Below are 16,604 nucleotides of genomic sequence, written 5' to 3'. Positions count from 1 at the left end.
GCCAGGGGATAGACACATTAGGTCTATATGCTGATAATGTAATATTGTGCCTTGATACTGTAACTCTAGTTCCTCCTTACAAACAGAATTTTCAGCACTTTGGCCTATATTGACAAAAATTGCTTTTAATGTCTTTAGACTTTTCTGTGTTGCACATGACCCTAGATTCATTCTGATTTACAACTACTTTAAAATGTACTTTAAAGTATACCCAGAACTTTTTTTTTTTTGTTAACTTTGGACAGATTTTGGAAAGATTAGAAATTCTGCTGCCATTCTGATGTAATGACAACTATTACCGCCAGGACTCGTGATGTTATGACACATGGCGTAAAATTACATCATGATGCAAAATGATGTGATGATGCATGCATGATGTTACACGCAGACATAGGACAACACAGCCATGCCCCTACCCCATACAATAAATAGACCTGTTAACTGCAAGCATTCAACATCTGCCATGTGCTTTTTTCAAAAACATTTACACACTTTAAACTCCTGATGAAGCCTTGCTTTGTGTTAAAGGACAAGTTCACCTTTTAGAAAAAAATTATAAATGCACATTTTTTTGTAGGTAAAAAAATGTGCATTTATTATTTTTGTCTGCAGGAGTCTAGAAAGCTTTGCACCAGCAATCAGCAGATTGCTGATGCCATGTAGGTCTCCTGCAGACCTTATTATTATTATTATTATTATTACTAGGAGTTTATATAGCGCCAAAGGGTTTGCTCAGCGCTGTACAATAGGGGGGACAATACATGGCACAGTACAACAAAGACAGACAGCGTACGAGGGGTAAGAGGGCCCTACTCTTACGAGCTTACAATCTAGGAGTCCTATATTCAGACCTGTCAGAATATCTGCTTGCCGTACGGGATGTACAAGGAAGCAGATATTCTGAAAGAAGAATGAATGAACTACCACGACGCTTTTTCAAATAAGAACTTTTCCTTCTTCAGTGATGTGCTCTGATGAGGCAGCACTGATGGGTACTGATGAGGCTGCATCAATGGACACCGATGCTCAGTGCCCTGATTATCAGTGTAAACCGTGTACTGATAGTGTTGCCGGTAATCGGCTTTACTTTCCTCACACAGACACAGCATGTAAGAAAAAGACTGCCGATTAACAGCAAGTCTGTTTACATGTGATCAGCTGTGATTGGACACAGGTGATCACACGGTAAAGGGCCACTGTGATTGGCTCTTTACCTTGATCTATGATTTCCTTTCGACACAGCGATCACAGAGCGTGCAGTTGCTGTATAACAAATTATATGTTCTGCAGTTTCATTGCTTGAAGTAAAATACTTTCTTCTTTCTAATCCTCTGAAAAGTGCTGTTTAACTTTGTTTCTTTAGGACAAAAATATCCCAAGATATTGAAAGATTGATTCATCCAAATGATGTAATAGACCGGATAGTATATGATCTTGATGATTCCAGGTAAGTTATTTTTGTTTTTACAAAAGTATTGATGAAAATTCACTACAACACACTTAAAAAGGAGGGGGTAGTTGACTGCACTTCTTACAACATCTTCTCTGAAAAAAGATTTTTCAGCTTTTGAAGGAGTAGCTTGGGATTGCCATGATTAATACATACAATAAGTAATTGAACCAAAGTAATCTAAGCAGCAGAAATGGGTTTGATTGTGCCTACCCTCTTAGCACCACATTTACTGTCCCCTGAAAAGCCTATGCAGACACTGACTTTCTGAAAGTATGCACTTGCAAATTTTTATGCACATGACATTGTTTGGGCCTGGCAATTGTCTTCCCAGGCACCAAGCTCTACATTGTGGGAGGCAGGAGAAAATGTACAGATATGCAGTACACCCCAGTACATTGGGTTTTTGATAGAGCAGGCTTTTTTATTCTATTTACTGCAATGCTGCAACATTGGTTTTATCACTACCCCCCTGGTCACATCAAGCCCAACTTTGAAACCGTGTGACTTACAGTGAAGTTGCATGATTTCAAAGTCGAGTGAGATGCTGATTTCAGGTGCGATTTGCAAGACATCTGACACAGATGTCTATGCACATTGCACCAAAAGTAGTGCATGTACTACTTTAGAAATCGGTGTGCCTCTGACCAAGTCGGAACTGCACCAGTTTGACCACTCTGTTTGTGAACAATAGGGTGCAACTTGGCATACGATTTGCAAGTCGCATGGCATGCAAATCGCATGCCAAGTCGCACCTGATGTGACCGGGGTATTAATTCCTTCTCAATACAGTTGCTGTAAAAATTTTAATAGACATAATAATGATATGGTAGAATGAAAAGCATGACCTACAAATGTGTTTTTGTTGAATAGTTAAACATTTTTATGTTTGTGCCTGGATTTTCTTTCTTGTCGTGCACCTGATCATTAAGTCTCAAACTAATTATCGGAAAATTCCAGAGAATACCATTTGGACTAATAGGGGTTGATTTACTAAAACATGAGAGTGCAAAATCTGGTGGGGCTGTGCATGGTAGCTAATCAGCTTCTAACTTCAGCTTGTTCCATTAAGCTTTGGAAGGAGCTTTTGAGGTTTCCATGCAGAGCTGCACCAGATTTTGCACTGTTCAGTTTTAGTAAATCAACCCCATAGAGTCTTACAGTTTTGCCCTGCAGAATCTGTGAAATGGAAATCCACTGTTTGTAAGTATAAATCTCTTCTCATTATTTGTGATATGGTTCTGAAACATTTAGACATTTATCCAAGAATGTCCTTAAATGGAAGTTATGTGTACAGACATTCATGTTTATTAGCTTACAGCAGCTGTTTTTATACGGTATGATACAGATACTTCACATTATACAGCAATTTTTCTTGTCCAGATGAGAATTTGACAGCTTTGTTTTGTCACCTCTGTGCTTCCCTGGAAAAAAAGTGAACCATTATTATTATGACAATCATTATTGGGAAATATAAAGGTTAATGCTTTTCTTTTCTCTAATCCTTTGCAGCTGCTCCATTCCAGATGAGAGTGATGTCCTCAAGTTCAACTCCAAATTTGAATCTGGAAACCTGCGGAAGGCCATTCAGATAAGAAAGTGAGATTGTCCTTCATTTTTCTTGCTGTAGAAAAAAAGCATTTCAGCATAACAAGAGGTGCACTGTGATTTATTTTCTAGAAATGAATATGATCTCATCTTGAACTCCGATATAAACAGCAATCATTACCACCAGTGGTTTTACTTTGAAGTTAGTGGCATGAAGACTGGAACTGCTTATCGCTTTAACATCATTAATTGTGAAAAGTCCAACAGCCAATTTAATTACGGTAAGAATAAAATGGACTTTTACCCAGGAAAACATTGATATTCTTTCCTTTTTTTCTCAAATCCTTCTTATATTATTGGAAAGGTTTACAATCTCCCTTTGTGCTGCTCCGCAGCTTTCTCATTCCTCACCTAGGCAAGAATTTTGTTGGGACCCCTCTGCCATCTGGGTTATCCACATCACACATTTCAGAAGGCAGTTTTGCTAAGGGGCACATTTGTGCCGTATGATTGCATGTGCATACATGTGCCGCAGATCTTTGGGCCTTGGTGCACATCTCCACATGCACGGGGTTATTCTCACATGTGCACGCACTTGCTGCAGGTCTATGCCAGATCCAATACCTGAAGCCAGTGGCATGTGTGCATGTAAAATGTGCTCTGTTTGGGGTGTCTTAGTTCTAATCAAGGATGACTAGGTCTTAAAATAAGGTTTGGGTTTATTTACAAATAGGAATGTACACATACAAGGAGAGGGGAAAAAGGGAATGAGATGATAGAGGATGAAAAGGGTCTTCTCTAGTCTAACACCCATCCATCCCCACTAAATCTCTCATGCCAGGGCCCTTTTTGTACAGACTTGAGACACACACCCCCAGCTGTGGGTTGGTAATCACAGTCATTGAAGACATCTCGAACCAAAGGTCATACTTCACTAACACCCCTTCCCCCTCTCTGACCACCACCTCCTCACATTCTCCATCTCCCCCTCCCTTAACTCCCCCCCAAAGCGTCTAACCATCACCCGCAACCTCCGCAATCTGAACCCGACCCATCTCCACCGGGCAGCTGACCGTCTGTATGACAGTATTCTCATTCTGTCATGCCCCGACCTGGCCACTACTGAGTACAACGACTTACTGTCAGCTGCCCTCGACTCCCTGGCACCCCTAACCACGCGTAACACCAGACCCCGACCGCTTCAACCCTGGCAAAACGACCATACGAAACGTCTCAAATGACGCAGTTGTGTGCTGGAGCGCTTATGGCGCAAAACCAGATCCCCTCGCGCGTTCTCCCTCTACAAAGCTGCCTTCCTCAGCTACACCACCTCCCTTCACGCTGCCAAGCAAGCCTATTTCGTAACCCTTATCAACACCCTCTCAACCTGTCCTCGCCTGCTCTTCTCCACTTTCAATTCCCTGCTCTGCCCCCCCCCCCCCACCTCTACTCAGCACCTCTCTCACCACCCACAAGATTGCCAATCATTTCCCAAACAAGATTGACGCAATTTGTAAGGACATTGTCAACTCACAATCTACCTCTCCACCCAGCCCTCCGCCCTCCACCATGCCCTCAACCCTCCCCTCCTCCGACCTCATAGCCACACTACCCCCCGCTATGCCCAACGCCCCGCACACTATCACCTCCCCAACGCTCGGCTCCTTCAGCCCAGCTACCCCTGAGGAGGTTTCTAAGGTCTTCATCGAAGCCCGCCTCACCACCTGCCCCCTGGACCCTATCCCCTCACAGCTCCACCAGTCACCCCCCCTCCATCATTCGCTCCCTCACCCACATCTTCAATCTCTTCCTCTCCACTGGCACTTTCCCCTCCCCTCTAAAGCACGCGCACATCACCCCCATACTCAAAAAACCCTCCCTTGACCCCACTGTCCTGAACAACCTTAGACCCATCTCCCTGTTACCATTCACTTCCAAGCTCCTTGAGCGCCTGGCCTACAATCGCCTAAGCGCCCACCTCACTGATAACAACCTCCTTGATCCTCTACAGTCGGGCTTCCGTCCCCTACACGCCACCGAAACCGCCCTACTTAAAATCACCAACGACCTGCTAACCGCCAAAGCTAATGGCCATTACTCTGTCTTTCTGCTCCTCGATCTCTCCGCGGCCTTCGACACTGTCGACCACCCTCTCCTCCTTACTAAACTGCACTCCCTTGGCATCAGGGACGCTGCTCTCTCCTGGTTCTCCTCCTACCTATCCCAACGCTCCTTCAGCGTCACCTATAACACTGCCACCTCCCCCTCTCTGTCGGAGTCCCCCAAGGCCCTGTCCTTGGGTCCCTTCTCTTCTCCATCTACACCTCCTCCCTTGGCAAACTAATACACTCCCACGGCTTCAATTACCACCTCTATGCCGACGACACACAAATTTTCCTCTCCACCCCCCATCTCACCCCCTCTCTCTCCGCCCGCATCGCCCACCTCCTGAACGGCATATCAGACTGGATGTCGCTCCATTTCCTCAAATTAAACCTGTCCAAAACCGAGCTCTTGGTCTTCCCCCCACCCCGCACCCCCCCCCATCCACTCCATCACTACTAACAACGCCACCATCACTCCCACCCCACATGCCAAAGTCCTGGGTGTCACCCTGGACTCAAACCTTTCCTTCCTACCTCACGTCCAATTACTATCAACATCATGCAGGCTCCACCTCCGCAACATCTCCAAGATACGTACATTCCTCACCCCAGACACTACTAAACAACTCGTACACTCCCTCATCATCTCACGCCTGGACTACTGCAACTCCCTTCTCACTGGCCTACCCAAACAAACGCTATCCCCACTCCAGTCTATCCTGAACTCAGCGGCTAGACTCATCCACCTCACCAACCGCTCCACATCTGCCTCCCCCCTCTGCCAATCCCTTCACTGGCTTCCGATTGCCTAGCGCATCAAATTCAAACTGCTAATTCTGACCTACAAAGCTATTCACAACGCCGCCCCAAACTACCTAACTGACCTGATACCCAAATACTACCCTACCCGTGCCCTTCGCTCCTCACAGGACCTCCTACTCTCTAGCTCCCTGATCTCCTCCTCCCATGCCCGATTGCAGGATTTCTCCAGGACTTCCCCCATCCTCTGGAACTCCCTACCCCAATCCATCAGACGGTCACCTACCCTCCTCACCTTCAGGCGCACCCTGAAACCCACCTCTTCAGTGAAACCTACCCCACCCTCACCTAACAACTGACCTCCTCCACTCCTCCCACCACTCCATCCCCCACAGCCATTTCCTCCTGTACCACTTTCCCCTCCCTCCTAGATTGTAAGCTCGAAAGAGCAGGGCCCTCGAACCCCTCGTGTATTGTATTGTTTCTGTCTTGTCTCATGTTCTGTCCCCCTTGCTAAAAAAAAAAAAAAGGTCTGGATCATTCATATCGACCAGTCCGATTTCCAGCTATCATCATTTAATATGTGGACTTACTATTATTACTGAATCATATTTAGGCATTTAGTAAAGATTGCATTATCTCTGTTTTATTCACAAGGCATGCAGCCACTCATGTATTCTGTGCAGGAGGCATTGATTTCCAGGCCTTGGTGGGGTCGTGTTGGGACAGATATTTGTTATTATAAGTAAGTGTAAAAGTCAAGTATTAATGGTAAGTTTGCTATGAACACATTTATATTGCACTGGGTCACTTTTTTCTCACTAAATAGGCACAGGCCTTGGATTTTAGCTTAATAGGATAGTGCAAAGTTGAGAGCTGACCCCCCTTGTCTTCTTTACCTTAGCCTCTACATCCAAATGCTGTAATGATCAGATTATCAGATTATAGTTTTGAAAAGAAAATTACATTTATTAAAGTGTAACCTTTTTTTACCTTTATTTGTAATACTATATTAATAAAAAGGAACATGCTTTTTATTAAAAGAATGCACCAAATAATAGCCTTATATAATTAAAAAAGTATGAAAATTATTTAGGTATGCATGATTTGTCATAGAGCTGTTATCAAGTTAAAGTGATAGACTGTAAACTCTAAATTAAAAAAAATATAACAAACATGTTATACTTTTACCATTGCACAGAGTAGCCTTGATTCACCTCTTCTTGGGTCCCCCAGTGGTGCTCCTGGCTCCTCCTCTTCTCGGTGTGCCGCTTCCTATCTTGGCACGCCTATGAACTTGATCCTGAGCCATGGTACCTGTGTCCATAGACGGAGCCTGTTGCTGCTCAGCCCTGCCCCTTGCCCCCCACTCCCTCATTACAGGATTTGACTGACAACAGTGGGTGTTAAGGGCTTCCACTGCCTCAGCAAAGCCTGTGGGACTGGGAAGTGAAAGAGCCGCTGCACATGGGAATTGCACTGGATTGAGTGAGGACTAAGTATAATGTGGGAAGGGGGGACTGAGGAGGAGATCCTTTCATCTAAATATTTTTTACCTTAATGCAAGGAATGTATTAGGGTAAAAAAATGTTTCGGGTTTAGAACCACTTTATTCTACACATGCTGACATTACTAAATTTAGCCTGGGTATTTAGATATCTATGACCCCTGGGAAGTGAAGGGTTAAGGGTAGGTCTTGTTAACCCATGTTAACCCATGCTACTTCAGGTAATAAATGTACTGCCTGTTTGTGACAGAAGCCTTAATGCACTGTATGTATATTTTCTTTTAAGAGTTATTTAAATATAAAAGCTGTTCATCATCTGAAATACAAAAAGTTTGCAGGTTGCAGAAAAAAAGGATTTGAAGCAGACCTGTCATCTAAACTTGCCTGCCAACAGCCCTTAAGCTCCCTCAAGTAACCACTGTTTGAGCACAGCCTATAGCAGCAGGGTGCATGTTCTCTGTCAAAAGGTGGGATATTTGTTAAGGCAAAGCCACTATTTGGCTGGCTTTGCCTGAACATTACTATTTGACAGAGTCTTGGATACTCAAGCTAGAGAGAGAGCCTAGAGCAGCTGGCAGGTACATATGATGTAACTCTTAGAAGCCTAGGTTATGACTGCCAGTATTTTAAAAAGATATAGTATCTCCCAGAAGTGAGTACACTCCTCACATTTTTGTAAATATTTTATTTTATCTTTTCATGTGACAACACTGAAGAAATGACACTTTGCTACAATGTAAAGTACTGAGTGTACAGCTTGTATAACAGTGTAAATTTGCTGTCCCCTCAAAATAACTCAATACACAGCCATTAATGTCTAAACCGCTGGCAACAAAAAGTGAGTACACCCCTAAGTGAAAATGTCCAAATTGGGCCCAAAGTGTCAATATTTTGTGTGGTTACCATTATTTTTCAGCACTGCTTTAACCCTCTTGGGCATGGAGTTCACCAGAGCTTCACAGGTTGCCACTGGAGTGCTCTTCTACTCTATGATGACAACACGGAGCTGGTGGATGTTAGAGACCTTCTGCTCCTCCACCTTCCGTTTGAGGATGCCCTACAGATGCTCAATAGGGTTTAGGTCTGAAGACATGCTTGGCCAGTCCATCACCTTTACCCTCAGCTTCTTTAGCAAGGCAGTGGTCATCTCGGAGGTGTGTTTGGGGTCGTTATCATGTTGGAATACTGCCCTGCGGCCCAGTCTCTGAAGGGAGGGGCTTATGCTCTGTTTCAATATGTCACAGTACATGTTGGCATTCATGGTTCTCTCAATGAATCGTAGCTCCCCAGTGCCTGCAGCACTCATGCAGCCCCAGACCATGACACTGCCACCACCATGCTTGACTGTAGGCAAGACACACTTGTCTTTGTACTCCTCACCTGGTTGCCACCACACACGCTTGACACCATCTAAACCAAATAAGTTTATCTTGGTCTCATCAGACCACAGGAAATCCATGTCCAGTAATCCATGTCCTCAGTCTGCTTGTCTTCAGCAAACTGTTTGCAGGTTTTCTTGTGCATCATCTTTAGAAGAGGCTTCCTTCTGGGATGACAACCATGCAGACCAATTTGATGCAGTATGCGGCATATGGTCTGAGTACTGACAGGCTGACTCCCCCCCTTCAACCTCTGCAGCAATGCTGGCAGTACTCATACGTCTATTTCCCAAAGACAACCTCTGGATATGACGTTGAACACGTGCACTCAGCACTCACTCATGGCGAGGCCTGTTCTGGGTGGAACCTGTCCTGTTAAACCGCTGTATGGTCTTGGCCACCATGCTGCAGCTCAGTTTCAGGGTCTTGGCAATCTGCTTATAGCCTAGGCCATCTTTATGTAGAGCAACAATTCTTTTTTTCAGATCCTCAGAGAGTTCTTTGCCATGAGCTGACATGTTGAACTTCCAGTGACAAGTATGAGAGGGTGAGAGCGACAACACCAAATTTAACACACTTGCTCCCCATTCACACCAGAGACCTTGTAACACTAACGAGTCACATGACACCTGGGAGGGAAAATGGCTAATTGAGCCCAATTTGGACATTTTCACTTAGGGGTGTACTCACTTTTGTTGCCAGCGGTTTAGACATTAATGGCTGTGTGTTGAGTTATTTTGAGGGGAAAACAAATTTACACTGTTATACAAGCTGTACACTCACTACTTTATATTGTAGCAAAGTGTCATTTCTTCAGTGTTGTCACATGAAAAGATATAATGAAATATTTACAAAAATATGAGGGGTGTACTCACTTCTGTGAGATACTGTATATACAAAAGATATCTGAGCTGGTGAGTAGAAATATCCACTAAGCAGCTAGCACACAATGAGATATTTTTCAAGGCAAACTATATATAATTACCAAGCACTGCGCTAATGATTATAAAAAAAGTGAATAAATTGAACAAACTATTATTATAATTAGAAATTAGTAAATAAAAAGTTTGTGATGATAAGCCTTCTTAACATGGTCACCAATCCTTGTGCACCATCACCAAAAAAAAAAAATGTTTTATTCTTTCACAGAAATCATTTCTCCAGAAGTTCAATAGCTACAGGAGGTCAGAAGGGAAAGTCCTACTACACCATGACATTCACTGTCACTTTTCCACATAAAGATGATGTCTGCTATTTTGCTTATCACTACCCTTACACATATTCTACATTGAAGGTAAGATTTGTCATTTACTTAGAAGATATTTGTAAAGCTAGAATTTGTGTTAATTGTGGATCTTAATTTAATTATAGATCTAACAATTTAACTGTTCTATAGAATCATATTGAAATAAAGTATGTTATTTTGGACTTTGGCTTTATTTCAGGTCATCAAGTCAAAGCTCCTCACATTCTTGCCTACCGGGCCAATTCTGATGCTTCTCTCCTACTTTTGAAAAACAGCATTTTTTGCTATAAAACTACGTAGAACCCCAACATTATATATTTTTAAGCAGAGGCCCTAGAAAATAAATTAGTGGATGTTGCATATTTTTGTGTGTCACAATATTTGTGCAGCTGTATTTCAAATGCAGTTGTTTTGGGGAACAAATACAATTTAATGAGTTTTAATGTGCAAAAACGCAATATAATAGCCAATTGTTTAGGAAAATATAAAAGCTGATGTTATTCTGAGTAAATAGATACCTAACATGTTGCACTTACAAATTGCGTACACCCATGCAACGGCGCCAAACTGAGGTACCTAAAACTCTCCATAGGTGGTACTTTAAAAGCCTTTACAGGTTACCAGTTTAGCGTTACACAGGTCTGGTGCTAGAATTATTGTTCTCAGAATACTGTTCCCGGCAATACCTCACATGTGTGATGCAAACACCGTTAAGATAGTACGGGGGGAAGGGGGCACTTTAAAAATATATTTTTTAATTTTATTATTTTTTTTTTCCTTTTAATTTTTACACTGTTTCCTTGTGTTTTGTAAACATCCCTTGTGACAGCAATAGGCAGTGATGGGTACTCTTTATAGAAAGATCTGGGGTCTATTAGACCTTTCCTCTGACCTCCTAAGCAGCCGATCAGACAGAGATCGCTCTGATCAACTGCTTCACTGACCCGGCCAGTAAACACAAAGCCGAAACTGGAAGTGACTTGTCGCTTCCTGTTTCTTAGACCAGCCTTTCTCAACCAAGGTGCCATCTGAGGTCCTCGGGTGCCTCGGCACCCTGGCTGAGAGAGGCATTCACATCAATGCTGAGCTCCTGCTCCTCCACCGAACATTGGTACATCAGGAGCTCGGCCAGGACAGTCTCGAGTAGATCAGAGGAATGGGGAGACATCTTCTAGAGACCTCAGCTCTCTGCCTCTCCGTACAGGGCAGAACTGGCATTGCAGAACTGGCATGGCAGTGTGACCCCTGTGTGAGCAGTGCCTTCCCACGTGTCCACATTGAGCTTGATGACCCCGCATAGGTCATCTGGACCTATGTCACTTACTATATGAACTATTCTCAATTGTCACCTATAATGTTGCTCTTACTATATTGAAGCGTCACCATAAGACGCAGCTACCACTTCACTATATATGCGCCTTAACAGCGCCCACTTTGCATTATTAGATTTTATTATGCAATATCTATTTTTAATATTCAATGTTTATTTTTTATTTAGCGCTGCATATTATTATATATACTGTCTTTTAGAGGTGCAGAGGTTTGCCTTTTTTATGCTAGCTGCTTATTTTCCCCTGTGCGCTCCCAACTACCTCCATTTAATGACGGGGCATTGTTTCATCCACTGACACCAATGATGGGGCACTATTCCTCCTACTGATACAAATGATAGGGCACTATTTCTCCCACTGACACCAACGTTGCGGCACTATTCCTCTCAGTAATACCAACGTTGCGACACTATTCCTCTCAGTAATACCAATGTTGGGGCACTATTCCTCTCAGTAATATCAACGGTGGGGCACTATTCCTCTCAGTAATATCAACGGTGGGGCACTATTCCTCTCAGTAATATCAACGGTGGGGCACTATTCCTCCCACTGACACCAATGATGAGGCACTATTCCTCCCACTGGTAAAAATGATAGGGTACTATTCCTCCCACTGACACCAACATTTGGGCACTATTCATCTCAGTAATACCAATGTTGGGGCACTATTCCTCCCACTGACACCAACAATGGGGACACTATTCCTCCCAGTAATACCACTGATGGGGCAATATTTATCCTCCTAATGACCACTGGCACTATGCAAATGAACACCACACATGAGGCATTGGGGCATTTTCTACCCTCACTGGCCACAATCTGGTCACCCAGAAGTCTGAAGGGCAGAAAACTGGTCCTTCTTTTCGGAAAGTTTGGAGACCTCAGCTTTAAGGGCTTGTGTTGAAGGGCTTTGGACTTGCATCATGGCTTCAGTTTGTTATGTTTCTGAGAATTCGTAATTCATTGATAGGTGCATTTCACCTGCAGTTGACCATCTCCTGACCAGTATGTAACCTCTTTCAAAACCTTAATATGTTTTTAGTTATTCAGTTGAGAGCTGATTCACACATGTGTGGTGCAGATTGAAGATCAGGTTTCACAGCTAATTGACACAGTAATTGCTCAGCGGTTCAGGTCAGGTTTACATCAGATTCAGGACAGGTTCAGGTCAGGATTTTATCCTGTTCACACATGTATGGGGCACTATAGAAAGGAATGTCATTTCACATGTCATGCGGATTGGATGCAGTTCAAACAGCATCCAATCCGCATATATTTGAACCTGCACTTGAAGTTCATTCTCATCTTTTATAGGCTCTATTCTATTAACTTCCTACCATTTCTGACTGCACTGGTTGGAATATAACAGTCATTAGAGTAGATTCATATGTTTGATTAATGTTAAGTGCTTTTTGATTATACTGTGAATATACTTTTCTGAAACTAACAGTTGTGTTTTGAATAATGATACTGTCATATATTTAACCCTCCTATTAAGTTGCAGGTCAGTTTGACCCGTTTCAGTTTTTAACAGAACAACGTTACCAATAAACTTCTCTCTCTTTCTCTCTCTCTCTCTCTCTCTCTCTCTCTCCTCATTTTGGGTCAATAACATAAGTTTAGTGTGGACACTGAATATGAATTGTTTCTGCCGAGTTTATGTACAAAGATAATGTTGTGTGTCTAATTGTATATAAAAACCTTTAGTAGTCAAAGAAAGGATGAGTAATTTGCTTTATTAACCACAATGCTAGACCTGCTCATCGTAAGAGAGACAAGTTGGCGTCAGCCAGGGATGCGTGAAATAAATGGGTAGAGATCCTACCTCTAGTGTATAATACTGGACCCCACATTTCAGAGGATAGACAACTTGTACCATTCAGGGAACACTATTCCTATAGGCAGAGCAAACCTAATAAACATGAGTAATATGGGATCAAAATTTGGAATTAATCACTAAAAAATATAGAATCCACACCTGGGCAAAAGAAGCACTCAAAGCTATTGTCCAGAAAAAGAAGGGGTACTGACTCACCTTTAATAGATATGGTGGTGTCCTCAGAACAAAAACCATAGACAATTTTTTTTGTACGTAATACATTTTTGCAATTACCAGAGGTTGAGAGTGCTGTTTGCCCTTTTATGGAACTGTTTTATACAGTGGACCTAGATCCCTGATTGTTGTTGATCAAAATTTGGAAAGTTTGTGATGCCAAATCTTGGCATGTCTGAAAAATGCAGGTCCTCGCTGAAAAGCCACTGGAGGTGGTACAGCTAAAAAGAGGCAAGGAATGTGGGTGATGCTGAATGTGAGTAAAAGACTAAAAGGTCACAATGTAATGTGACAATTTTTTCACACCCCACAGAAGAGGGAAACTGACCATGTTTGGGACTGTAAGGAAACGGACCAGAGCTCTCCAAAAAGCTTTTAACTGTGGTAGGATGACCTGTAGCCTCTTCTAAGTTTGCATTCACTAACAAAACTTTGCTGGCATCACACTGTCCTAAAATGAACAAGAATGTCCTTATCAGCACTGTGCAGAACTATGTATCAGGCAGGATATGAAGCCTTAATTGATTCTAGACTACAACACCACCAAATGGACAGTGACAATCTTGACATGGTGAAAGAAATAAATAGCTGCCAGTAAAATGACTGCACGATGACCACGGCGCATTGGCCATAAACAGTATCAGCAAAGCATTTTCTTAGAGCAACTTTGAAAGATAGAAAGACTGAGAGATGGGCCTGGGTTATGCATTCAGCTGTTGCTGCAACCATTGTAAAAGTTCAGCCTAATGCACCTGAGATCTCCTCCACATCAGTTATGGACACTATTGCTGGTAGAAAACATGTAAGTTGTCAGATCTGCCCATCTGGACCACAAAACCAGTACATGTGTGAATTGCAAGAAATGAATTTGCAAAGACCACACTCACACTTACTGTCCAATTTGTGGACTGTTAAAAAAAAAAAAAAAAAAAAGGTAACGAGAAATTATAGATGACTGAATACCTGTGAGTAGGTTATTTTCTTTGCAATATGCAAATTTATCAAAAGACAAAAGATTTATAAGTAATTTATATGTTCTTTTTTTTGTTGAATGCCATTAAAATAATTTTATAGTCTTCTCATGGTTAGGAAAAATTAAAACTCCTGTTGAAAATGGTTTGATTATTTGACCGTTTTGTGATTATGGGGTTGATTTACTAAAACTAGAGAGTGCAAAATCTGGTGCAGTTGTGCATGGGATCCAATCAGCTTCTAACTTCAGCTTGTTCAATTAAAGCGTTTCTAAAGGTTTTTTTTTTTTTTAAATAACAAACATGTCTATACTTGCCTCCTGTGTGCAGTGATTTTGCACAAAGCAGCCTGGATCCTCCTCTTCTCAGTTCCCCCATAGTCTCTCCTGGCTCCTCCTTTCTGTCGGGTGTTGCCACAGAAAGCAGATTGCTATGGGGGCAACCGCAGCTCCGTGTGTCCATTCACATATGGAGGTGTGGTTTGGCCCTGCCCCCTCTCTGAATTGGCTGACTGTCTGACAGCAGCAGGAGCCAATGGCTCCCGCTTGCTGTTTCAGCCAATGTAGAGGCAGAAACCCGTTACATGCCAAGGCTGTCATTCACATTTGCTGGATCGCAATGAGGCTCAGATAAGTATTGAGGGGGCTGGAGGAGCTGCTGCACACAAAAGTTTTTTTACTTTCATGCATAAAATACATGAAGGTGAAAAACCTTCAGCCCTTACAACCACTTTAAGCTTTGACAAAAAACAAAATGGGAAGCTGATTGGTTTCTATGCAGAGCTGCACCAGATTTTGCGCTCTCCAGTTTTAGTAAATCAACCTCTATATATCCTTTGCAGGTCATTTTGACATTGACATAATAGATGTAAATATTTTTTCTAATGTAATAGGAGGGTTAAAAGGGTTGTTTATTAAAATAAACTTTGATGCCCTTTTAGCTTTATCACCACACATACTGTAGATAATTTATGCTAGGGCATTATGTGTATTTAATTATTTCTGTTTTCCTTCCAAAGATGCACCTGCAAAAACTGGAGACCCTGCACAATCCTCAGCAGATCTACTTTCGCCAAGACGTATTATGTGAAACTCTAGCTGGAAATGGATGCCCAGTAGTCACCATAACAGCAATGCCTGAGTCCAATTACTATGAGCATGTCTATCAGTTCCGTAAGTAAGAGCAGTCTGAGAACAATTTTATGTGTGTTCATCCATCATTCTAAAGATCATGTTTCATTTCAATAGAATTTTCCTTTAAGGCTACAGGCCATTTTCCTTGTTGACAGTAGAGCTTCAGAAAGCTAATGATGGATCTTTTAATTGAATTAAAAAACATTATGCAGCTTATTACAGTTTTGTCTAATGGATATTGCACAGAAACTCTAGAACACCCAAGAGCTTGCATTTAAAATAAGATAGAAACCCAGAAGAAGGTGATCTGTTTTAACAGCTGATTCGGTACTAAGAGGCAGCTGTATAAGACATTCTGAAATTCACGCGGAGACATTTTTTGCCACTTCAACCAAAGGTGACAATACACATAAGGATAATGACACATAAGCTGCTAATTGGAGACCAGCCTTATACGTTTTTTACTTTAGTGTCTTTGAATATGTATCTAGTACCACCATGTGGTGAGACTTAGGGATACAATCTATCCAAATCTGTAGTAGTTTAAAATAAGGCAAAACCATTTACCCCGGTAAAACTTGGCCTCCTCCGAGTCTGTAAGATTTTTTTTTAAATAAAATATATCATGAAGTAACTTATTTGTAGCTATACTTCTGAGAAGGGGATATAGCTGGTAAAACTAGTTTAACCCACTCACTCTTAATCTCTTTGAAGATATTTCATTGGGCAACATATATGATGAAGTTAGATTTAAAGATGACAAGTAAAATGCAAATATGTAATGTACAGTGCATTCATAAGGTATTCATACACCCTTTACTTTTTTTTTACATTTTGTTATGTTGCAGCCTGATACTACAGGTGTTTAAATGCATTTTTCCTAATTAATCTACCCCATAATGACAAAATGAAAACAGAATTTTTTAAATGTCTGTGAAAAAGAAAAAAAAATAAACTATCACATGTATTCAGACCCTTTACTCAGTACTGTGTTGCCTCAAGTCTTTTTGGGTGTGACCTAACATGCTTTGCACACATGGATTTGGGGGATTTTTTTTCACAGAGTTGTCCCTAAGCCACCCCTGTGTTGTCTGCGCTGTGCTTAGGATTGTTGTCATGTTG

The 16,604-nt window shown here is 42.0% G+C and overlaps 1 protein-coding gene and 1 long non-coding RNA gene across 4 annotated transcripts in view; one reads left to right on the top strand and one right to left on the bottom strand.

Annotated features, from left to right (window-relative positions):
- The window catches only part of AGTPBP1 (ATP/GTP binding carboxypeptidase 1), a 208,424-nt gene that overhangs the window by 127,908 nt on the left and 63,912 nt on the right, over positions 1–16,604 (top strand). For all 3 annotated transcript variants that reach the window (XM_089662110.1, XM_089662111.1, XM_089662112.1), the window contains 6 exons: positions 1,364–1,447; positions 2,963–3,049; positions 3,131–3,279; positions 6,520–6,607; positions 9,898–10,042; positions 15,368–15,521. In XM_089662110.1, coding sequence (XP_089518236.1) covers positions 1,364–1,447; positions 2,963–3,049; positions 3,131–3,279; positions 6,520–6,607; positions 9,898–10,042; positions 15,368–15,521 — 707 coding nt within the window. The remainder of the gene's footprint in view (positions 1–1,363; positions 1,448–2,962; positions 3,050–3,130; positions 3,280–6,519; positions 6,608–9,897; positions 10,043–15,367; positions 15,522–16,604) is intronic.
- LOC149436004 (uncharacterized) overlaps positions 2,752–16,604 on the bottom strand; it is a 132,204-nt gene continuing 118,351 nt past the window's right edge. The window contains exon 6 of the long non-coding RNA XR_016308342.1: positions 2,752–3,023. This is a non-coding gene — a long non-coding RNA (uncharacterized LOC149436004). The remainder of the gene's footprint in view (positions 3,024–16,604) is intronic.

Source organism: Staurois parvus, unplaced genomic scaffold (assembly GCF_062004578.1).
Source record: "Staurois parvus isolate SC_StPar_1 unplaced genomic scaffold, SC_StPar_1.0 ptg001432l, whole genome shotgun sequence".
Lineage (NCBI taxonomy): Eukaryota > Metazoa > Chordata > Amphibia > Anura > Ranidae > Staurois > Staurois parvus.
Note: the sequence above shows the minus strand (reverse complement) of the source record. Positions and strands in the feature narration are given on the sequence as shown.